Source organism: Lissotriton vulgaris, chromosome 5 (genome assembly GCF_964263255.1).
Source record: "Lissotriton vulgaris chromosome 5, aLisVul1.2, whole genome shotgun sequence".
NCBI lineage: Eukaryota > Metazoa > Chordata > Amphibia > Caudata > Salamandridae > Lissotriton > Lissotriton vulgaris.
In genome coordinates this window covers 61,393,837-61,420,225 of record NC_141693.1, presented here as the reverse complement: position 1 = coordinate 61,420,225, position 26,389 = coordinate 61,393,837, and the positions used below count along the sequence as shown (strand labels likewise).

General features: G+C 42.8%; 1 protein-coding gene across 1 annotated transcript; it reads left to right on the top strand.

Moving 5' to 3' along the window:
* Positions 1–8,551: 8,551 nt before the first annotated feature.
* Positions 8,552–25,068, top strand: LOC147710163 (uncharacterized). Its single transcript, XM_086920855.1, has 6 exons — positions 8,552–8,732; positions 8,975–9,039; positions 13,844–13,879; positions 20,079–20,516; positions 23,050–23,265; positions 24,706–25,068. The coding sequence occupies exons 4-6, from the start codon at positions 20,079–20,081 to the stop codon at positions 24,988–24,990; spliced, it is 939 nt and encodes a 312-aa protein (XP_086776981.1). The 5' UTR covers positions 8,552–8,732; positions 8,975–9,039; positions 13,844–13,879; the 3' UTR covers positions 24,991–25,068.
* Positions 25,069–26,389: the final 1,321 nt, after the last annotated feature.

The window sequence follows — 26,389 nt, the reverse complement described above, 5'->3', positions numbered from 1 at the left end:
CCCTCACCCTCAACCACTCACCCTCAATCACTCACCCTCTACCACTCACCCTCAACCACTCACCCTCAACCACTCACCCTCAACCACTCACCCTCAACCACTCACCCTCAACCACTCACCCTCAACCACTCACTCTCAACCACTCACTCTCAACCACTCACCCTCAACCATTCACCCTCCCTCACCCTCCCTCACCCTCACTCACCCTCCCTCACCCTCAACCCCTCACCCACCCTCAACCCCTCACCTTCACTCAACACCTCAGCCTTGCCCTCACTCGCCATCACCCTCAACCCCTCACCCTCAACCACTCACCCTCAATCACTCACCCTCTACCACTCACCCTCAACCACTCACCCTCAACCACTCACCCTCAACCACTCACCCTCAACCACTCACCCTCAACCACTCACCCTCAAACAGTCACTCTCAAACAGTCACACACAAACACTCACCCTCAATCACTCACCCTCAAACAGTCACCCTCAACACTCACCTACCCTCACCCACCCTCAACCCCTCACCCTCACTCAACACCTCAGCATCGCCCTCACTCCCCCTCACCCTCAACGTCTCATGCTATTTTAAAGGGTAACTTGGCGCTGACAGTTCAAGTCGAATGACAGTAAGGTAGAAAACTTCATTCACCCTCAACCACTCACCCTCAACCACTCACCCTCAACCAATCACCCTCAACCACTCACTCTCAACCACTCACCCTCAACCATTCACCCTCCCTCACCCTCCCTCACCCTCACTCACCCTCCCTCACCCTCAACCCCTCACCCACCCTCAACCCCTCACCCTCACTCAACACCTCAGCATCGCCCTCACTCCCCCTCACCCTCAACGTCTCATGCTATTTTAAAGGGTAACTTGGCGCTGACAGTTCAAGTCGAATGACAGTAAGGTAGAAAACTTCATTCACCCTCAACCACTCACCCTCAACCACTCACCCTCAACCAATCACCCTCAACCACTCACTCTCAACCACTCACCCTCAACCATTCACCCTCCCTCACCCTCCCTCACCCTCACTCACCCTCCCTCACCCTCAACCCCTCACCCACCCTCAACCCCTCACCTTCACTCAACACCTCAGCCTTGCCCTCACTCGCCATCACCCTCAACCCCTCACCCTCAACCACTCACCCTCAATCACTCACCCTCTACCACTCACCCTCAACCACTCACCCTCAACCACTCACCCTCAACCACTCACCCTCAACCACTCACCCTCAACCACTCACCCTCAACCACTCACCCTCAACCACTCACTCTCAACCACTCACTCTCAACCACTCACCCTCAACCATTCACCCTCCCTCGCCCTCCCTCACCCTCACTCACCCTCCCTCACCCTCAACCCCTCACCCACCCTCAACCCCTCACCTTCACTCAACACCTCAGCCTTGCCCTCACTCGCCATCACCCTCAACCCCTCACCCTCAACCACTCACCCTCAATCACTCACCCTCTACCACTCACCCTCAACCACTCACCCTCAACCACTCACCCTCAACCACTCACCCTCAACCACTCACCCTCAAACAGTCACTCTCAAACAGTCACACACAAACACTCACCCTCAATCACTCACCCTCAAACAGTCACCCTCAACACTCACCTACCCTCACCCACCCTCAACCCCTCACCCTCACTCAACACCTCAGCATCGCCCTCACTCCCCCTCACCCTCAACGTCTCATGCTATTTTAAAGGGTAACTTGGCGCTGACAGTTCAAGTCGAATGACAGTAAGGTAGAAAACTTCATTCACCCTCAACCACTCACCCTCAACCACTCACCCTCAACCAATCACCCTCAACCACTCACTCTCAACCACTCACCCTCAACCATTCACCCTCCCTCACCCTCCCTCACCCTCACTCACCCTCCCTCACCCTCAACCCCTCACCCACCCTCAACCCCTCACCTTCACTCAACACCTCAGCCTTGCCCTCACTCGCCATCACCCTCAACCCCTCACCCTCAACCACTCACCCTCAATCACTCACCCTCAACCACTCACCCTCAACCACTCACCCTCAACCATTCACCCTCAACCATTCACCCTCAACCACTCACCCTCAACCACTCACCCTCAACCACTCACCCTCAACCACTCACCCTCAACCACTCACCCTCAACCACTCACCCTCAACCACTCACCCTCAACCATTCACCCTCACTCACCCTCCCTCACCCTCACTCACCCTCCCTCACCCTCAACCCCTCACCCACCCTCAACCCCTCACCTTCACTCAACACCTCAGCCTTGCCCTCACTCGCCATCACCCTCAACCCCTCACCCTCAACCACTCACCCTCAATCACTCACCCTCTACCACTCACCCTCAACCACTCACCCTCAACCACTCACCCTCAACCACTCACCCTCAACCACTCACCCTCAACCACTCACCCTCAACCACTCACCCTCAACCACTCACCCTCAACCACTCACCCTCAACCACTCACCCTCAACCACTCACCCTCAACCATTCACCCTCACTCACCCTCCCTCACCCTCACTCACCCTCCCTCACCCTCAACCCCTCACCCACCCTCAACCCCTCACCTTCACACCCACACCCTCAACACTTCACCCTACACACCTCACCCTCAGTAACTCTCAATCCCTCTATCACCCTTCCCCTCACTTACACTCAATACCTCACCCTCACTAACACTCAACCCCTCTCTTACTTTCACTTACACTCAAGACTTCAGCCTCACCCTCAACCCCTCATGCCACTTTTTAAGTTTAACTTTGAGTACACAGTTCAAGTTTATTTAGATTAAAGTAGAAAATGGTCTCTGGAAACGTTAACAAAACTCCTATAGTTTACATACTATGCCGTACACACACCCCAACATAATTCCTCGCATTTAAAATTACCAACAGACACATTCTAGGGCCGCATCCTCAGCAATGCTCACGATTTTAATACTACAAATAACAACACAACTTTGATGGCAAATAAATCAGCTCTGAACATTTCGCCACACCTATCGCTACATTTCTCTATTGACAAACAAAATCATCGACCAACTTTCTCAGTCTCCTACTGTACTTCTATGCTGACACTCACACATTAATGGAGGCATTTGCAGCAATGTCCTGTCTTTTCATACTAAACATAAACGCCACAACTTTGATCTTGTATATTACAAGACTTACATTAAGGGACGCACCCGCAGCCAAATTCTGTATTTACAACACGTACACACACAGCCAAAATTATACTAGCATTTACAAATACCCACAGACACATCTTTCTCATTCGCCGACTGGACGGCTCCACAGCCCTGTTCAGTATTTGCATACTAAACATAAACGCCACAACTTCGGCACATCTTTCACCCTGTATATTACAAGCGTTCTATGTTTCTAAATGAAACTTTGTATACTTTACAAGCTTTAGATATTCCACTTTTTAAGGGTTACTTCGAGCAAAAAAAGTTGAACTTCAATGACAGAAACGTTAAATAAAACAGACGACAAGAAAAAAAATTTACTTTGTCAGTTCCGAGCTAACTCTTATGTGCGCTTAAGTGAGTTGGCCAGGGAAGTCTACTGGCGCGCCAATGTCGAAACTCCATTTGCATACACATTCAAACATTCACACTTCTAATTCGCGCACATCAGCTAGTGTGACTTTTCCTTGGGGCAAGGGAAGGACTGCAAGACGGGTGTTAGCTCGAGAACAACAACAGACATCCCCCCCCCACCCCAAAATCAAGTAGAAACGTGAATTTTTTTCGCTAAACTTAAACAATCCCACTGAACGTAAATACGAACATTAGAAACGTTATTTGTTTTATCAAAACTTATTTAGTTTACATAACCAGGCCTAGTATTTCACAATTTTGTGGGACAACGTAGTATGTAACATCGGCCTATTCTACTTCGACTCTTGTACAGACTACATATTTTCAATGTTGTCTTCAGTGGGAAAATTACGATGTTGCCTTCGTTTGGATAACCACCATATTTCTGATACACACACATTAAGGGACGCATCCGCAGCAGACTCACTCTCACTCACCCGTTTTTTTTTTTCTATTTACTTAAGGGTAACTTTCAGCCAACCTCTCTTGCTATTTTGTTAAGGGTCACTTGCAGCACACATTTCAAGACGAATTACAGTAAGGCAGAAAATGGCGTCTGGAAACGTTTTTTTTTTAACATCATAACTCTTATACTTTAAATACAATCTACCACTGTATTTTAACATGTCGCCACTCTTACTCACCACCAACCTCTCTTTCTATTTTCTTAAGGGTAACTTGCACCCAACCTCGATTCCTACTTTGTTGACTATGGCGCTTTTACAGACTAAAGATTTTCGATGTTGACTCACTCAAACATTCCAGATTTTGTCTTCTTTTGGATAATCACCACTGTATTTTAACGTTAAGACACACACATTAATGTAGACATGCTATCACAATAAAAAACAAAAGTTTGATGGCAAATACATCAGCTCAAAACATTTCGCCACACCTGTCTCAAGATTTATTGCCTGAAAAAATTATGTACCAGCTTCTAAATCCCCCACTCTATTTTACCGTTCCCACACACACATCAAACACTCACCCACAACCACTCACCCTCACACACTCACCCTCACCCACTCACCCTCACCCACTCACCCTCACCCACTCACCCTCACCCACTCACCCTCACCCACTCACCCTCACCCACTCACACTCACCCACTCACCCTCACCCACTTACTCTCAACCACTCGCCCTCAACCACTCGCCCTCAACAACTCATCCTCAACCACTCATCCTCAACCGCTCACCCTCAACCGCTCACCCTCAACCGCTCACCCTCAACCACTCACCCTCAACCAGTCACCCTCAACCACTCACCCTCAACCGATCACCCTCAACCACTCACCCTCAACCACTCACCCTCAACCACTCACCCTCAACCACTCACCCTCAACCACTCACCCTCAACCACTCACCCTCAACCACTCACCCTCAACCACTCACCCTCAACCACTCACCCACAACCAATCACCCTCAACCAATCACCCTCACACTCAACCCTCACCTACCCTCACCCTCACCCTCAACACTCACCTACCCTCACCCACCCGCAACCCCTCATCCTCACTCAACACCTCAGCCTCGCCCTCACTCGCCCTAACCCTCAACGTCTCATGCTATTTTTAAGGGTAACTTGGCGCTGACAGTTCCAGTCGAATGACAGTAAGGTAGAAAAATTCTATAGTCACTCACCCTGAACGCCTCACCCAACATCTCACCTTGACTCACCATCAACATCTCACCCTCACTCACCCTGAAAACATAAGCCTCAATTCCTCACCTCAACCCCTCACCCTCAAGCATTCACCCTCACTCACCCTCCCTCACCCTCACTCACCCTCCCTCACCCACGTTCCAGTCGAATGACAGTAAGGTAGAAAAATTCTATAGTCACTCACCCTCAACGCCTCACCCAACATCTCACCTTGACTCACCATCAACATCTCACCCTCACTCACCCTGAAAACATCAGCCTCAAATCCTCACCTCAACCCCTCACCCTCAAGCATTCACCCTCACTTACCCTCCCTCACCCTCACTCACCCTCCCTCACCCACAACCCCTCACCCACCCTCAACCCCTCACCCTCACTCAACACCTCAGCCTTGCCCTCACTCGCCCTCACCCTCAACCCCTCACCCTCAACCACTCACCCTCAATCACTCACCCTCAACCACTCACCCTCAACCACTCACCCTCAACCACTCACCCTCAACCACTCACCCTCAACCACTCACCCTCAACCACTCACCCTCAACCACTCACCCTCAACCACTCACCCTCAAACAGTCACCCTCAAACACTCCCCCTCAAACACTCACCCTCAACCACTCACCCTCAACCACTCACCCTCAACCACTCACCCTCAACCACTCACCCTCAACCACTCACCCTCAACAAGTCACCCTCAACCACTGTCCCTCAACATCTCACCCTCACTCACCCTCAACACCTCACCCTCAACCCCTCACCCCCAACCCTCACCCGCAACCCCTCACCTTTCACCCCTCCCCCACACCTCACCCTCAACACCTCACCCACAACCCTCACCCGCAACCCCTCACCTTGCACCCCTCCCTTTCACCCACCCTCCATCACCCTCAACCTCTCACCTACATCATCAACACTTCACCCTCAACACCTCACTCACCCTCAACCCCTCCCACTCACCCTCACTCACCCTCACCCTCACTCACCCTCAACACCTCACCATCACTGACATTCAACCCCTCACCCTCACTAACTCTCAATGACTCAATCACCCTTACCCTCACTCGCATTCAATATCTCACCCACACTAACACTGAACGCCTCACTCACCCTCACTTTTATCCTCACTCACACTCAACAGTTCAACCTCACCCTCACTCACATTCACCCTCTCCCTCAACTCCTTATGCCATTTGTAAAGCGTAACTTGGATCAGACAGTTACAGTCAAATTACATTAAGCTTGCAATTGGCGTCAGTAAACTTTATTGATTTTTATCAAAACTCCTCCACTCACCCTCAACCACTCACCCTCAACCACTCACCCTCAACAACTCACCCTCAACCACTCACCCTCAACCACTCACCCTCAACGAATCACCCTCACCCTCAACCCTCACCTACCCTCACCCTCAACACTCACCTACCCTCACCCACCCTAAACCCCTCACCCTCACTCAACACCTCAGCATCGCCCTCACTCCCCCTCACCCTCAACGTCTCATGCTATTTTTAAGGGTAACTTGGTCTGACAGTTCAAGTAGAATGACAGTAAGGTAGAAAAATTCTATAGTCACTCACCCTCAACGCCTCACCCAACATCTCACCTTGAATCACCATCAACATCTCACCCTCACTCACCCTCAAAACATCAGCCTCAATTCCTCACCTCAACCCCTCACCCTCAACCACTCACCCTCAACCACTCACCCTCAACTACTCACCCTCAACTACTCACCCTCAAACAGTCACCCTCAAACAGTCACCTTCAAACACTCACCCTCAATCACTCACCCTCAAACAGTCACCCTCAAACAGTCACCCTCAAACAGTCACCCTCAACCACTCACCCTCAACAACTCACCCGCACCCAGTCGCCCTCACCCAGTCGCCCTCACCATCAACCCCTCATGCTATTTTTAAGGGTAACTTACAGACTAAAGATTTTCTATGTTGCCTCACTGAAACATTTGCGATTTTGCATTTTTTGGATAATCTTTGCATTTTTTGGATAATCAACACTGTATTTTAACGTTCCCACACACACATTAATGTAGGCATGCTATAACAAAAAAAAAACCTTACTTTAATGGCAAGTACATCAGCTCAAAACATTTCGGCACACCTGTCTCTAGATTTATTTATTGGCATAAGAAAAAAATGTACCATCTTATAAATACCCCACTCTATTTTAACGGTACCACACCAAGTTGATTTACATTAAAGGATAAAATGGTGTCTGGAAACGTTAACAAAAGTACTATAGTTTACATACCATGCCGTACACACACACCAACATAATTCCTAGCATTTAAAATTACCCACAAACACATTCAAGGGCCGCATCCTTAGCAATGCTCACTATTTTTATACAACAAATAACAACACAACTTTGATGGCAAATAAATCAGCTCCGAACATTTCGCCACACCTATCGCTACATTTATCTATTGGCAAACAAAATCATCGGACATCTTTTTCATTCTCACACTGTATTTCTATGGTGACACTCACACATTAATGGAGGCATCTGCAGCAATGTCCTGTCTTTTTATACTAAACATAAACGCCACAACTTTGAGCCTGTATATTACAAGACTTACATTAAGTGACGCACCCGCAGCGAAATTCTGTATTTACAACACGTACACACACAGCCAAAATTCCCATAGCATTTAAAAATACACACAGACACATGTAAGGGCCACTTACGCAGCAATGTTCACTATTTTCATACTGAAACGGAAAACACAACTTTTATGGCAAATATTGCATCCGCCCTTTGACCCGTTCAGCACCACACCTGTCTTTCCATTTTTTTTTTTACCAACCAAAATTATCCACCATCTTTCTCATTCACCCACTTTTTTTTTAACGTTGCCACACACACATTAATGGACGCATCCGCGCCAATTTTCAGTATTTTCATACTAAACCTAAACGGCACAACTTCGAGCCACTATATTACAAGAGTTGTTTGTTTTTAAGTGAAACTTTGTATACTTTTGATGCTTTATATATGCCATTTTTAAGTGTAACTTCGACCAGACAGTTGAAGTCCAATTACACTAACGTAAAAAAAAGGCCCTTTGCTTTGTGAGTTCCGAGCAAATTCTTATATGGCCTTAAGGGAGTTGCCCAGTGAAGTCTACTGGCGCGCCTATGTCGAAACTCCATCTGCATACACATTCAAACATTCACACTTCCAAGTTGCGCACATCAGCTAGTGTGACTTTTCCTTGGGGCAAGGGAAGGACTAAAAGCTTTGATCCTTTCTTAAACACAAAAAGAAAAAAAAGATTCTTGCATCGTTACCCCCTATTTAAGCAGAGGGACGGGTCACTTTAAGTCATACTCTCTTTTTACCAGCGAGGACAGAACTTCGACTTACAGAACGGCGCTGAACTTGCTGCTATCGACCAACAGCCACTGCAAAATTACGGCATTCAATCTTAGAACGTAAGTGCATGCAAGTGTTATTTCTATACATCTAAGGGACAGTATTGATATTTTTAGTTGCGTTTATTAGAACTGTTACTATATCAACATTGCACCTGTGTTAAATTATTCTGCGACATGTGTGTTTGCAAATCTTCATTTTCTATGGTAATACTTAGCAAAAGACTACGTAATTTCTAAAACAGGTCATACCTTGGTTTAAAACAACAGATACATATTGTTTTTTTTTTTATCTCTTGTAGGTTATTGGTACGCTTTCAACATTTCCTTGATAGGGGGAAAGAAACTGCGCACCAACATATATCATGTAAGTACAGCCAACTGTTCACTCTTCTACACAATTTTTACTTCCGTTCCTAACACTCCGACGTGGGAGCAGGGTCAGTGGTTAAGGGTCGGGTCGACAGCAACAACATAAAACTGACCATGAGGTTATTCACAGTACCCTGGAGGCGAAGTGTTCGTGCACTGAGCCCTCCCGGCAGACACATAATTTTGTCGCTCTCTTTCTCTCTTCGTCTCCCTCACTCTCTATAGCACACTAATCACACACACCCTGTCACATTAGGCAAAACACTGCATCTTACACTAATCACACACAGCCTGTCACATTAGGCAAAACAATGACTGCCACCCTTATACAACACGTGCAACTCCTACGCAATGTAACATCATGTCACTTCGCCACTACAGCAACAAACTTTCAGTCAGAACTTCTAATTGCACAGTAATTTGCATGTAAACAGGCAACACTTTACAACATTTACGCACAATGCATTAATTCGTTGCTTTACTTGCAGTTAGTAATCCAAGTTACAAGCTGACACACAGAAACAGCCACTCGTACAACTACTAGTATTACATTTTCACAAGCACACATCCAATAACACATTAGCCTGGATTAGCTGCCTACCCAAAAAAAAAATTGACCGTACACTTACTACACTATTCACAGGCACATTGGAACATTAGGGGGAATAGTACAGTCATAATCCGTTCTCAACACTTCGCCACACCACAACAAACTTTTCATACACACAATACACTATCAAGGGGAATTTCGCAAACACCCTCTATTACCTGGGTACTCACAATCTTTCAAACAGGTGAAAAATGTACTGTTTACTTTGTGTACAACGACCGCATTGGTGGGGGCAATGTTAGTTGTCAAGGGTCGTGGCGACAGCAACAACATTAAAATGACCATGAGGTTAAGCACAGGACCCTGCAGCCGAAGGCTTCGTGCGCTGAGCCCTCCCGGCATACACATAATTTTATCGCTCTCTTTCTCTTTCGGTCTCCCTACATCTCGATAGCTCTCTCTCCCTCTCTATAGCTCCCCCTCCCTCTCTCCTGTCTTCCTCTGTTTCACTCTAACTGTGTTCCTCCCTCTGTCTCACTCCCCCTCTTTTCTTACACCTCTCTCCCTCCCTCTCCGTCTCCCTCCCTATCACCCTTCATCTCACTCCCTTTCTCTTCCTCTCCCTCCATTTCCCTTCCTTTCCCTAACTTTCCCTTCCTCTCCGTCTTTGTACATAACTCTCCATTTGTCTCCCATTTACTCCCTCTCTATCTTTCTACATTACTTGCACATTAACTGGTTACACCAACACTTTGCCACACCACAACTAAATTTTTATACACACATTCCACGAACAAGGACACTTTCACACACACACTCTATTACATGCCTACTCACAATCTTTCTCTCAGGGGCAAAAGTTAATGTTTACTTAGTGTCCAATGACCGCATCGGTGGGGGCAGGGTCAGTGGTTAAGGCTCGGGGCGACAGCAACAACATAAAACTGTCCATGATGTTATTCACAGTACCCTGCAGCCGAAGGCTTCGTGCACTGAGCCCTCCCGGCATAGACATAATTTTTCGCTCTCTTTCTCTCTTCGTCTCCCTACCTCTCTATAGCACACTAATCACACACACCCTGTCACATTAGGCCAAACACTGCATCTTACACTAATCACACACAGCCTGTCACATTAGGCAAAACACTGACTGCCACCCTTATACAACACGTGCAACTCCTACGCAATGTAACATCATAGCACTTCGCCACTACAGCACCAAACTTTCAGTCAAAAGTTCTAATTGAACATTAATTTGCACGTAAACAGGCCACACTTTACAAGATTTACGCACAATGCATTCATTCGTTGCTTTACTTGCACAGTTAGTAATCCAAGTTACAAGCTGACACACAGAAACAGCCACTCGTACAACTACTAGTATTACATTTTCACAAGCACACATCCAATAACATATTAGCCAGGATTAGCTGCCTACCCCAAAAAATAATGCACCTTACACTTACTACACTATTCACAGGCACATTGGAACATTAGGGCGAATAGCACAGTCAGAATCCGTTCTCAACACTTCGCCACACCACAACAAAGTTTTCATACACTCAATCCACTATCAAGGGGACTTTCGCCCACCCCCTCTATTACATGGCTACTCACAATCTTTCAAGCAGGTTAAAAATGTACTGTTTACTTTGTGTACAAGGACCCCATTGGTGGGGGCAATGTTAGTTGTCAAGGATCGGGGCGACAGCAACAATATTAAACTGACCATGAGCTTAATCACAGGACCCTGCAGCCTAAGGCTTCGTGCACTGAGCCCTCCCGGCATACACATAACTTTCTCGCTCTCTTTCTCTTTCGGTCTCCCTACATCTCTGTAGCTCTCTCTCCCTCTCTATAGCTCCCCCTCCCTCTCTCCTATCTTCCTCTGTTTCACTCTAATTGTGTTCCTCCCTCTGTCTCACTCCCCCTTTTTTCTTCCTCCTCTCTCCCTCCCTCTCCGTCTCCGTCCCTATCACCCTGCATCTCACTCCCTTTCTCTTCCTCTCCCTCCATTTCTCTTCCTTTCCCTAACTTTCCCTTCCTCTCTGTCTTTGTACATAACTCTCCATTTGTCTACCATTTACTCCCTCTCTATCTTTCTACATTACTTGCACACTAACTGTGTACACTTTCAATATTACACGCACACCGCATTCATTTCATTTTCATATTCAATACAATATAGGAATTAATCTAAGTTACACGATGACACACACACACATTTTTCAGGACGTCTCGCACTATTAACTCTTCACGCACACACTCACTCCCTCTCCATCCCCAACAACAATTCCAAGCCAGAATTAGCTGCCTACCCAAAAAAAAATTGCCCATACACTTACTACACTAGTCACAGGCACATTACAACATTATGGGGAATAGTACAGTCATAATCCGTTCGCAACACTTCGCCACACCACAACAAATTTTGCATACACACAATCCACTATCAAGGGGACTTTTGCTAACAACCTCTATTACATGGCTAATAACAATCTTTCAAGCAGGTGAAAAATGTACCGTTTACTTTGTGTCCAAGGACCGCATCGGTGGGGGCAGGGTTAGTTGTTAAGGGTCGGGTCAACAGCAACAACATTAAACTGACCATGAGGTTAATCACAGGACCCTGCAGCCGAAGGCTTCGTGCACTGAGCCCTCCCGGCATACACATAATTTTCGCGCTCTCTTTCTCTTTCGGACTCCCTACATCTCTATAGCTCTCTCTCCCTCTCTATAGCTACCCCTCCCTCTCTCCCATCTTCCTCTCTTTCACTCTAACTGTGTTCCTCCCTCTGTCTCACTCCCCCTTTTTTCTTCCTCCTCTCTCCCTCCCTCTCCGTCTCCCTCCCTATCACCCTGCATCTCACTCCCTTTCTCTTCCTCTCCCTCCATTTCCCTTCCTTTCCCTAACTTTCCCTTCCTTTCTGTCTTTGTACATAACTCTCCATTTGTCTCCCATTTACTCCCCCTCTATCTTTCTACATTACTTCCACAGTAACTGGGTACACCAACACTTCGCCACACCACAACAAAATTTTCATACACACATTCCACGAACAAGGACACTTTCACACACACACTCTATTACATGCCTACTCACAATCTTTCTCTCAGGGGCAAAATGTAATGTTTACTTAGTGTCCAATGACCGCATCGGTGGGGGCAGGGTCAGTGGTTAAGGCTTGGGGTGACAGCAACAACATAAAACTGAGCATCACTAGCCCTCAACACCTCACACACACACCCTCAACACTTCTCCTTCAACTCCTCACTCACCCTCACTCTCACTCAACACTTCAACACGTCAGCCTCACTCACCCTCAACACCTCACTCACCCACAACACCTCATTCCCACTCACCCACACTCAGCCTCATCCTTACTCACCCTCAGCTTCTCACCATCACTCACCCTCAATCTCTAAGCCTAATCTACCTTCACTCACCCTCAACCCCTCACCCTCACTCACACTCACTCACACCATCCTCACTCACCCTCATGCTCACTCACCCTCATGCTCACTCACCCTCATGCTCACTCACCCTCATGCTCACTCACCCTCATGCTCACTTACCCTCAACATGTCATCCTCACTCACCCTCACCATTACTCACCATCAAACCGTCACCCTCACTCACCCTCACCCTCACTCACCCTCATCCCCTCCCCCTCACTCACCCTCACCCTCACCCTCACCACCTCACCTCAACAACAATCAACACCTCACCCTCACACTCACACCCTCAACATTTCATCCTCATTCACCCTCAACCCCTCACCTACACTCACCCTCTCTCTCCTTCTCTAGCTCCCCCTCCCTCTCTCTTGCCTTCCTCTTTCGCACTCTAACTTTGTTAATCCCTCTGTCTCCCTCTCCCTCTCTCTCCCTCCCTCCATCCCCGTCTCACTTCCTATCACTCTCCCTCTCACTCCCTTTACCTTCCTCACACCTCATCCATTCTCTGATTCAATGCAACACATAACACACACACACACATTTTTTAACGTCTCTCAGTATTAACTTTTCACGCACTCACTCACTCTCTCTCTGTCCCCCTTTTCCTCCCACTCCCTCTCTCTCCCTCTATCATCTCACCCTGCCTGTGTGCCAGCCGTGGCACATACACTCACAGCAGCACTAGAGCTCTTAACAGGTCTTTAAAAGACTATTTACATGCTAATGTGTCTTTTATGGCAAAAATTCGGAGAAATATATTCTAAACAATATGTTTTTTTTCAACTTTCAGATTATTCAAACAACAACAAAAGAAACAGAAGTTAAGGTAAATACTACTTTGCCACTTCGTTTAAAAATTGTTAAAAGTTCATACCTTACAGTCCCCTAAAAAATTTTTTAGTTCACAAACCTTCTCAATTTACATTTGTTGATAACAACATTTCAGTATAACTTTGAAGATGCAGAAATGCTTAAAAGCAAGTTACCATCAAGGGAATAGCAAATTTAATAGCAAATCACAAGGTAAGCAATGCTTACCAAATAGTGCTTTTGCTGTCTTGCACAATTTATGCAAGCCAGTAACTACTTGGAACTCTAATGATCTGCATTATATAATGGACCGTGGGGACGCTTTATATCTCCAAATGCATTCTATTAACAAAGAAACACTTATGCATCCAGATGACCTGCCAAGGTATATAGACCACAATCAAGAGATATATTCACTTTTGCTACGGAATGCTTACTACGGTGATGTCCTTAAACGTTTTGATAAAGCCTACCCAGATATTAGCACAGCATTAAATGTTACTATTAAGAAGCACTGTGGTGTTCTACTTTGTATGAATGTTTATGTAATAGCTATTTTCAAACATATGCAATCATACTTTGTATTTGATTCACATAGTAGGGACCATGAAGGCATGCCTCATTCAAACGGAACATGTGTTACAATTGCATTTAATTCGTTTGAAGGGCTAATTCAATATGTTATGAAACTAGCATATAACTTAAAACATCAGGCTGAGCAATGTGTCCAATTTGAATTAACACCAATAGATATAAAAGTCATTCAAAGAAAATCCTTTACAAAAGCACTTACTGTGCACAAAAAAAATAGTCAACTGCCGCAAGAAAGAAAAATTTGGGTACATACTACAGAATGTACTCCTAATCAGACGATAACATCAACATCAATGTCTTCTGATCATTTACAGAATACAAGTAAGGGAGGGAATAGCAATAGCAATCATTTACCACAATTACCAGGTAATAGTAAAGCTATCCAGGGAACAAATAAACAGTCTCGGAAAAGAAAAAGGGATTCAAGTACATGTCCAACTACAGTTGTACAAAGAAAAAAAATTCATACAGCTGAAGAAGACATTACCAACAGTCAACTAAGTGCTACTGATAATAACATACCCATCTTCACGCAGGGCCAAAGACAGAAACGAGGTAAACAAATCCATACAATCATTCGCAAATTCCACCGGGAAATATTGCATGGGCCAGAGTACATTTGTACTCTTTGCAATCAACTGTGGCATAAACAAACGTTGCTAAATATACGCAGTGTTAGCCAATCCGAAATTTTCAACAAGTGTAACATTAGTAACAAGAAAACAACTTTTATTTGTAAGACTTGCTATTATTACATTCGCAAAAAAAAAATACCACCATGTTCAATTGTAAATGGCATGGGCTTCCCAAATGTACCAGTTGAATTAGAATTATATGATTTAGAAGAAAGATTAGTTTCACCTAGGATACCATTCTTACAAATTCGGAGTCTGCCACGCGGTTTTCAAAAATCATTATCAGGTGCAGTAGTTAATGTACCTGCAGATGTTATGACAACTGTTACAATTTTACCAAGGCAAATTAATGACGCCATGACAATCCCAGTGAAATTAAAAAGGAAATTAATCTATAAATCATATACACATTATGAGAATATTAGACCAAATACTGTAAAAAAGGCAGCTACATGGCTAGCGAAAAATAGTCGAATGTTTAATGAATATGGTGTTACCATTAACCCTGACTGGGAGTATATACCTCCAGAAATAGAATCTCACAATGAGACTTCTGAAACAAACAATTCATCTGATAGTTCGGACAACATAGAAGCTGGAAATTTGGATACTATGTTAACAAATGAAACTATTACTAGTAATTCGCTGAATGTGTTAAGTTTCGCTCCAGCTGAACATAACACGCCAAGAGGTTTATATGAGGATAAAGATTCAGAGTTTTTGGCTTTCCCTACTATTTTTTGTGGTGAACGAAGACCTAACAATAAGGAAAGACACATACCGGTACATTATAGTACTATTTGCCAAGCAGAGTTAAGGAGTTATGATAGAAGAGTCGCTAAATCTATTACTAATGTCTTTTTTAAACTGAAGAAATTACATATTAAGCAGATCCATGGTAAAATCAACATTTCCATCAGAAAACATTTTACAGATGGAAATAAAATAACTGCTAAAGACATTAAATGTAATATTGCCAATGTTTTACAGTTCAATGAGGGGTACAAAGTATTAAAAACTATACGCAGTTCACCTCCATATTGGGAAGGTTGCAAAAAAGATATTTTTGCTATGATAAGGCAACTTGGCATTCCCACTTTCTTTTTGACATTATCTGCTGCAGAAACAAAATGGCACCATTTAATAAATATACTATTGAGAGTTAGAAACTTACAGGAATGTACAGAGGAAGAATTCTTAAACATGTCTTGGGAAACTAAAAGTAAATTAATACAAGAAGATCCAATAACATGTGCAAGACAGTTTGACTATCAAGTTAGGAAATTCTTTAATTGTGTTTTGCTGAATGGCACTAATCCAATTGGGGAAATAGTAGACTACTTTTACAGAGTCGAATTCCAACAGAGAGGTTCTCCACATATACATGCATTACTCTGGGTAAACAAAGCACCATTGTATGGTGTTTCACCAGTGGAAGAAGTCAATAGCTTTATTGACAAATATATCACTTGTCATAAGTCTGAAAACCCTGTTTTACAACCGTTAATAAATCTACAAAGGCATGGTCACACCAAAAATTGCAGACGTAAACAGCAACGGACATGCAAATATCAATATCCCAAATATCCAATGTCAAGAACGCTCATATTAGAGCCATTAACACTGGAGGAGACAAATAACCAATGGCAAGATAATATGAAAATAATACATGAAGCTATGAATAATACTACTTTTAATACACTTTCTTTTGAGGAATTTTTGGACTTCATTAAAATGGATGATAAAGAATATATTACTTCTATACAAACTAGCTTACAAAAAACAACTATTTTTTTAAAAAGAACACCAGCCGAATGCTTCATCAATAACTACAATAGTACTCTTTTAGAAGCTTGGCGAGCAAATATAGACTTGCAGTTTATACTAGACCCTTATGCTTGTGCAGTCTATATTATCTCATATATCAGTAAATCGCAAAGAGGAATTAGCAAACTTCTAGCGCAAGCTGCTAAAGAGGTACCAAGCAATAGTAATATCAAAGATCAACTTAAACACATAGGGAACAAATTCCTCAACTGCACAGAAATTAGTGCTCAAGAAGCAGCATATCTAATTCTTCAAATACCATTACGGAAAAGCTCACGATCATTTGTATTTATTAATACTAGCCGTCCAGAGAAAAGAACTTATTTAATGCGTGATTTTGAAACTATTAATAACTTGCCCGAAAATTCCACTGACATTCAATGTGAAAATATTATTATTAAGTACTGCAAACGGCCACAATCATTAGAGATGTGCACGTTAGCAGACTATGCGGCTAATTTCAACTATGTGAAGAAAAAAACACATGGGAAAGAAATAAATGATTGCGAAGATTTACTTGCAGAACAAAACTTTTACAGCTCAGATGAGGAAGAATTAGAAATAGAATGTAGTGACGGAAATAAACAACAGAAACATAATTATGATTATGCTTTAAATAAGCGCAGACAAGGGAAAATAATACGCTTTTGCAGATTTAGCAAAAATAATGAACCGGAAGAGTATTATAGAGAAATATTAATGTTGCACTATCCATGGAGGGAAGAAGAAAAAATACTAATCAACAAGGAAACTTACTATGATAGGTATCTGGAAGTTAAAACATTTGTTGACACACAACTAAAAATCTATAACAAACAGCATGGTGAACTTACAAACATTATTCATGAACAGTCTCATGAAAATGTCATTTCACCTCCTCTATCACCAACTGTGAATATACAGACAGAAGACCAAAATCCAGAACATAATAATAGATATGATTTGGCGCTAGATTTAGGAATTAGAACTACAACTGAAGAAGAAAGATCAACTAACGTTCTTTTACCCAATGAGAAATACCAACAACTTATGCAAAACTTAACGGAAGAACAACTTAACTTTGTTTACCATCACTTGCATTGGTTTAAAACTACTAGCACTCCATGCTATACTTTTTGCACTGGAGGGGCTGGTGTTGGGAAAAGTTTTGTAATATCTGCACTTTATCAAACTTTACTACGCTACTATAACACTAAGGCCGGTGAAAATCCGGATAATGTTTATATCTTACTTACTGCTCCAACAGGAAAGGCTGCCCATAATATTAATGGCAAAACACTGCATAGCACTTTCAAAATACCTGTGTCGCAAAGTTTGTCTTATAAACAACTGAGTCATGAACATAGAACTGCTCTACAAATGGAAATGATGCATGTTAGAGTTGTTATTATTGATGAAATTTCAATGGTAGGCCACAATATGTTGAATTTTATACATAACAGGCTTCAAGAAATTAAATCATCTAATGAACCATTTGGAGGAATTTCTATTTTAGCCATTGGTGACTTTTACCAATTAAAACCTGTATTTGACAGATACATTTTTCAGGATTCTACACAAATGTATGGTCCTTTAAGTGCTAACTTGTGGAAAGAACATTTTAAAATTTTTGAATTAACAAAAATTATGCGCCAAAAAGAAGATCTACAATTTGCTGAATTACTAAACAGATTGAGAGAAGGCAAGCATACTGAAGAAGATATTTCACAAATTAAGCAAAGGGAAATACAACCTGATGAGACTTTATTAGAAACAATTCCATATATTATGTCAACTAATCTAGAAGTTAATGAAATTAACAAAAAGGTTTTAGAACAACATTGCAAAGATTATCCTGTCTACATAACAGTAGCAAGCGATACTGTTAGTTCTGATTTGTCTGAAAGTGTGAAAAAAACGATTCTTAAGCAACTGCCCAAAGATCCACAGAAAACAATGGGCCTTTCACATACATTACACATTGCCTTACAACTTCGTTATGATTTAAGTTGCAATGTGGATGTCAATGATGGTTTAACAAATGGCGCAACTGGTGTTGTACAATTAGTAGAATTGATTAACAATACACCTATTATTGTTTGGTTGTTATTTGACAATCCCACTATAGGAGAAACAACCAGACAACAATATAAACACTTATTTCATTCACAAACCCAAAATACATGGACACCAATACATGCTATAGCTAGACATTTCCAATACACTAAGAAATTTATTACCATTATACGGAAGCAATTTCCTTTACGCCAAGCATCAGCACGCACTATACATCGCACACAAGGTGCAACTCTTGAACCACTTTATATACACTTTAATAACAGCAAGATTCATCATTTGCATTATGTTGCTATTAGCAGGGCAAAATCAATACAAAATGTCTATGTACACAATTTTGATGAACGTAAAATTGTAGTACATCCACAAGTTAATGAGGAAATGCACAGATTAAGGACAGAAATGCCACTTGAAATACATATCCCACAGTTACATACATACAGTGCACATTTCAATATCATTGCACACAATATAAGATCACTACAGAAAAATTTTTCATCTATGGTAGCGGATAGGAATATATTACAAGCAGACATTATTTGCTTAACTGAGATCAACACTACAAGAAATGCTACAGCTAATGATTTCAGTATAGAACAATATCATCACATTATATTTGATAAATTTCATACATACAACACAAACCATGGAATGATTATGTACTACAAAAAAGATTTATTTATATTGCCTATTTATGAGACACTTGAAGGGATAGACATTTTACATTTTACTCTACAGATTGATAACACAGATTACCTTATTATTATTTTATACAAACCACCCCTAAAAAGTATAACTTCTCTTTTTGATTTCATCACTAATATTACGGATTTTTACCCCATGCACAAATTGATTATTATAGGGGATTTCAATGTGGATGTATCTCAAACAAATGCAAACAGCAAGCAATTACTTGGATTCTTTGAAACAAAATTACAATGTCAACAACTCATTAACAGTTACACAACTAACTACCAATCCATTTTAGATCATATATATACAAATGACCAACTACACAACTATGGTACTTTAGAATGCTATTACAGTGATCATAAACCAATATGGGTTTGTATTTAACATGTTATATCACATTTTCTATTTCAGATGATGTCTATTGAAGAAATAATGAACATTAATACTGATGACAACAAACCATACCAGAAACCAATAAGAGTTAATGTCATCAGCTGCTCAGGGAAAACTACGTACAAAAATGCTAAACAAGAGCAGAAAATTTTATTCCATTTGGCTTTAGCAGATAAAACTGGAACAATTAAATGTACTTGTTACCAAGAAAATTTATATGAGCAAACGAAAATAAACTGTGGACTACTGATACGGAACTTTATTCTCAAAAACAAAACAATTTTAATTACCAAACAAACTAAAGTAACCAAATTTCCCGCAATGACAATCGAGGAGGGCCTGATCCAACAAGCAAACAACATTTTGCATCCGCCTGCACCATCGGCTTCTCCCATCAAGGAAATAAAACGGGCAAGTCTAAAAAGCCTGATGACCGTTTCAGGGACAATAATTGCCGTAAGTATGAACACAAACATGTTATCATGTCAACTAAAAAAAAAAAATTCTTGCAGTGGAAGAGTTGGACTTATTAGGATTGTAAATGACATATCTTATGTATTTGTGCTTCTTAGAAATTGCAAGTATAAATAGTCTGATGACTGTTTCAGGGACAATATGTGCAAGATGTATCAACACAAACATGTCATCATGTCTAGTACAAAAATGCATAGTTGGCTTACACACAAATTACACATTTAGGGGCCCGGTGTAGGTAGCCCTTTAGCGATCCCAATCGGCCAAAAAAAAAAGATTTTGGCCCGTTTCACATCGGTAAAGGGCTATTGAGATGTAGGGGCACATTTTAGGTAACTTAAGCAAATCTGTTTATTAACCGAAACGGTAGATTTACAGATTCAATAAAATTAACTGAAATGTTATGTAGGTAGGCAATGTACCTTCTGTACATGGCTTACACAATCGGTATTTTACCATGGAATACAAATCCAGGGTAAAATAACTATGGCATGTGACAGGCAGACCTGCCCTTACAGCAGGTATGCTTGCCACATGGCACCTGTGCCTTTTTTGCCGGTTCCGGAGGGTGTCAAAGTGACACCACCTGCACCCTTCATAATTCTTTAATTACAGATTCAGTAAATACCGATTCGGTAATGCCTAATCATTCCTATGTCCTTCAAAACCCATATGAATTAATGCGCATTACCTATTCGCTATTTAACGATTTGGTAATTAAAGATTTGTTAAGGATTCTGTAATGAATACAGATGTTGGTACCTACATACAAAAATGGGATTTACCTACATCGGGCCCTTAGGAACTTCACGGACAACATCAAAAAAGCTTGCATTAGACACTCTTTCACACTCTTTCACACTATGTATAAAGGGATAGTTTTGAGATATATAATATGTGAGTACTTTGGGGTATATTACAAATTCAAGTACTCTCCACAATGACAATTTTTACTAAAAAAAAATTGCACTATGGTAGAAAGTATGTTCATTTTTTGTTGTGAAATATAATACATTATATTACCAGTGATACAATGCACTACTACTATGTTTTTTTTACTGTCACTATTTTGTAGAATTGTTCTTTTTGGGTTTACCAAAAGTACGCAAATACTGTCTTTACATCAATGCCTCACCCTCAGTCAACATCACTCACCCTCAACACCCAACTCTCACTCTCACTCAACACCTCACCCTCAACAATTCAATTTTAATGCCTCACTCACCCTCAATCTCACTCAGCCGAGATCACCCTCAACACCTCCTCCTCACTCAGCCTCAATCACCCTCACTAGCCCTCAACAACTCCCACTCTAAAACTCTACCCTTCTCCCTCAAATACTCACTCACTCTCACTCAACACCTCAACACCTCAGCCTCACAATCAACATCAATGACTCACCCTCACTTAGCATCATCCTTACTCACCCTCAACTTCTCACCCTCAATAACTCTCAACACCTCATCCTCATTCACACACAACACCTCACACTCAACAATTCACCCTTAATGCCTCACTCACCCTTAATCTCAATCACCCTCAATCACCCTCAACACCTCTCACTCAATCACCCTCACTCACCCTCACTCGCCCTCAACACCTCCCCCTCCAAAAGTCAACACTTCTCAGTCAACTCCTCAGTCACCCTCACTCTCACTCAACACCTCAACACCTCAGCCTCAACATCAACACCTCACCCTCACTCAATTAATCACCCTCACTCACCCACACTCACACTCATCCTTACTCACCTTCAACTTCTCACATTCAATCTTTCACCCTCAACACTCCCTCACTCTCACTCACCCTCAACGCCTCACCCTAACTCTGCCTCACTCACACTCACCCTCACGTAACACATCGTCCTCACTCACCCTCAACCCCACCCTCACTCACCACCTCACCCTCAATAACTCACCCTCACCCACACCCTCACTCATGTCATCAGGTCTACTAAAAATATGCATACTTGCCTTACTCAGCCTCACTCACACTCACGCTCATCGTTACTCACCCTCAACTTCTCACCCTCACTCACCTTCAAACTCTCACCCTCACCCTCTCACCCTCACCCACCCTCATTTACATTCAACCTCACCCTCACGTAACACCTCATCCTCACTCACCCTCACTCCCCATGAACTCCTCACACTCAACACCTCACCATCACACTCACTCATGTCATCATGTCTACTTAAAAAATGCATAGTTCACTTACACACACATTACACCTTTAGTAACTTCAAAAACTAACTGGACACATTTTTGATTATGCACTCTTCACACATAGTAGCAAGTACAACTTTTGAAAAATATAAGATGCCAGTGCTTTGGTGTATACTACAAAAAAAAGTACTATGTACAAGGCCATTTATTACAATAAACATTTCAATCTTTTAGAAAGGAGGTTCATTTGGGTCGTTAAATATGATACATTATATAGCCTTTCAGACAATGCACTAGTAATATCTGTTTTTACAATCACTATTTAATAGAATTCTTTCTTTTTGTGTAGGAAGAGGACGCAAAAACGGTGTTTATCAATGGGCAAGATACCCCACTCAAATCCATTACAATAAAAGATGCAACTGATGATATAAAAGTGACACTGTGGAGAGAAGCGTCACTATTTAAAATACATCTTGGGAAATATGTGACCCTGACTCATGTCACTGTACATGAATTCAATTGCCAAAAAATATTGAATACAACGCGCCATAGCAAAATGGAGGTAAGCACAACGAACAAACAAAGTTTTGCAAATATCTCTTTTCAGCCACTCTTGGAATTGCACCCAGTCTTGCACTTTCACCCACTCTGCCCCTTCCACCCACTCTGGACATTTTACCCACTCTGGACATTTCAGCCACTTGGGACCTTTCGCCCATTCGGGAGCTTTCACCCACTCGGGAGCTTTCACCCACTCGGAACCTTTCAACAACTCTGGCTCTTTCACACACTCTAGGCCTATCACCCAATCTAGACTTATCACCCACTCTAGACTTATCACCCACTCTCATACTCACTCACCCTCAACAACTCACCATCAACACCTCACCCTCATACTCACTCACCCTCAACTCTTCACGCTCATTCACCCTCACTCACCGTCAACACACTATCACACTACAACAACAAACAAATACTTACCACCACAGCAACACTTAACTCACCCTCAACACCTCACCCTTAACTCCTCACTCAACCTCAATCTCAATCATCAGCAATCACCTTCAACATCTCACACTCAACACCACTCTCATACTCACTCACCCTCACAACATCACCCTCATTTACACTCACTTACCGTCAACACACTATCACACTACAACTACAAAAAAACACTTACCACCACAACAACACTTCACTCACCCTAAACACCTCACCCTTAACTCCTCACACTCACTCATCCTCAATCACCCTCAACACCTCACCCTCACTCACCCTCAACGCCTCAGCCACACTCACCCTGACACTCAGCTTCTCACCCTCAGCCTCAACACCTCACTCTCACTCACACTCAACAGCTCACCCTCAGTCAATCTCAACACATCACTCAACATCACTCTCACTCATCCTCAATCACACTCAACACCTCACTCTCAACACCTCACTCACCCTCAGCCCCTCACCCTCACTCACTCTCAACTCCTCACCCTCACTCATCCTCACTCACCCTCAACACCTCCCCCTAATTCTCACTCACTCTCACTCTCACTCACCCTCATACTCACTCACCCTCAACACACTATCACACTACAACCACACCAAAACTTAGCACCACAACACCACTTCAATCACGCTCAAAACATCCCCATCAGCCACTTACTTACCCTCACTCTCACTCATCCTCAAACACTGACTCACCCACAATCTCACTCACCCTCAACGCCTCACCCTCACTCACCCTCAACATCTCACCCTCACTCACCCTCAACACACTATGACACTACAACAACACAAAAAAATTATTACCACCACCTATCACCCAGTCTCGACCTATCACCCACTCAAACTCTATCAACAACTGTGACCCTTTCACCTACTCAGTCCATTTCACCCAATGTATCCCTTTCAACAACTCTGTCCCTTTCAACCACTATACGCCTTACAAAAAAAATAAAGTATACACATTTTAAAAATAATTATTGCTTTTCTTTTCTCTCAACAGGTAACAGCCCCACCAGAGGAAAAGATGGACATTCTAATTTATGGTGTTGAAAGCTCTACTGAGCAAACAAGTATCATCACAATAAAAGTGACAAACACAGACGAATTGCAATCGATGCCCATCGAAAACGAGATCTTAATTAAATGGTTTATGTTAGATGAGGACGTTGAGAACATCGGAGATGCCCTTGTCCATTTTTTGCCACAAAATTTTGAAGTTGTCTTTTGTAATGGGCAAATCATAAAGATTCTTAAAGAAAAAGACGATGAAATATGTTCTGAGTAAATTTTGCATGTTGCCAGGATATCTTTTTTTTGTACAAAGTTAAACAATAAATATTTGTGTTTTTTTATAAAAAATAAACAAGTGTGTAATAGAAATTTTACTACTTCTATGGTGATTTTTTCTAATCGAAATGCAAATTATAACTAAGACACTCCATTTATACAACATAGTCACACCCACATACAAGATTTAGCCAATCCATTTGACATTAGAAAAACATATACAAAATACACATACTTTGTACCTTACACGCACTACAGTATTATGTATGAATGAGACTGTTGAGCTAAAGACGCCTGTGCTGGTGCTGAGTTATGCTGTGTTGTTGAGCAATGTTACTGTGGGGGGCAGAATGTTAAGGTGGTATTGATGCGTGTTCCATTGGTGGACATCACAAATTAGGTTGTTGGGAGAAGTGCAACTGTTGTTGGAATGAGTTATGCTGTGGTGGTAATAGTTGAACACTAACACAGCACAACTCATCATCAACACTTCACAACTACAGCATTAGGAAGCACCTCAGTAACAACACTCATCAACACACCAACATCACTCTACACCACCGCAACAGCATCATTCTACCACAACAACATACACAAATACAAACACACTTTACAATAACGAGTCACACATGCAAAACACTCACATTTGTCAATAACACCCTCTCTCACACTCACTCACCCTCAACTCCTCACCCACCCTGAATTACACTCACTCACCCTCAACACCTCACACTCACTCTCCCTCAACACCTCATCCTCACTCACCCTCAACACATCACCATCAGCCTCAAACATCTTCACTCACCATCAACACCTCACCCTCACTCACCCTCCACCCTGCACCCTCAAACACTCAATCACCCTCGCTCTCAACACCTCTCCCTCAACGCCTCACCCTTAACCCCTCACTCACCCTCAACGCCTCACCAACACTCACCCTCAGCCCCTCACCCTCACCTACAACACGTCACTCTCACTCACCCTCAACACCTCACCCTCAACAACTCACCATCAACACATCACTCACCCTCACTCTCACTCATCCTCAATACTCTCAACACCTCACCCTCAATACCTCACTCACCCTCAGTACCTCACCCTCACTCACCCTCAACTCCTCACCCTCAACACCTCACCCACACTCATCCTCACTCACCCTCAAAAACTCACCATCAACACCTCACCCTCATACTCACTCACCCTCAACACCTCATCCTCATTTACCCTCACTCACCGTCAACACACTATCACACTACAACAACAAACAAATACTTACCAACACAACAACACTTCACTCACCCTCACTTCACTCACCCTCAACACCTCACCCTTAACTCCTCACTCACCCTCAATCTCAATCATCATCAATCACCCTCTACACCTCACACTCAACAAAT

What these genes read in the sequence shown, in the direction of transcription:
- LOC147710163 (XM_086920855.1), top strand. Translation starts at nt 20,079, where the DNA reads ATGATGTCTATTGAAGAAATAATGAACATTAATACTGATGACAACAAA. An exon ending in TTTCAGGGACAATAATTGCC is followed by an intron (nt 20,517 to 23,049) that starts GTAAGTATGAAC and finishes CTTTTTGTGTAG; the next exon opens with GAAGAGGACGCAAAAACGGT. An exon ending in CGCGCCATAGCAAAATGGAG is followed by an intron (nt 23,266 to 24,705) that starts GTAAGCACAACG and finishes TTCTCTCAACAG; the next exon opens with GTAACAGCCCCACCAGAGGA.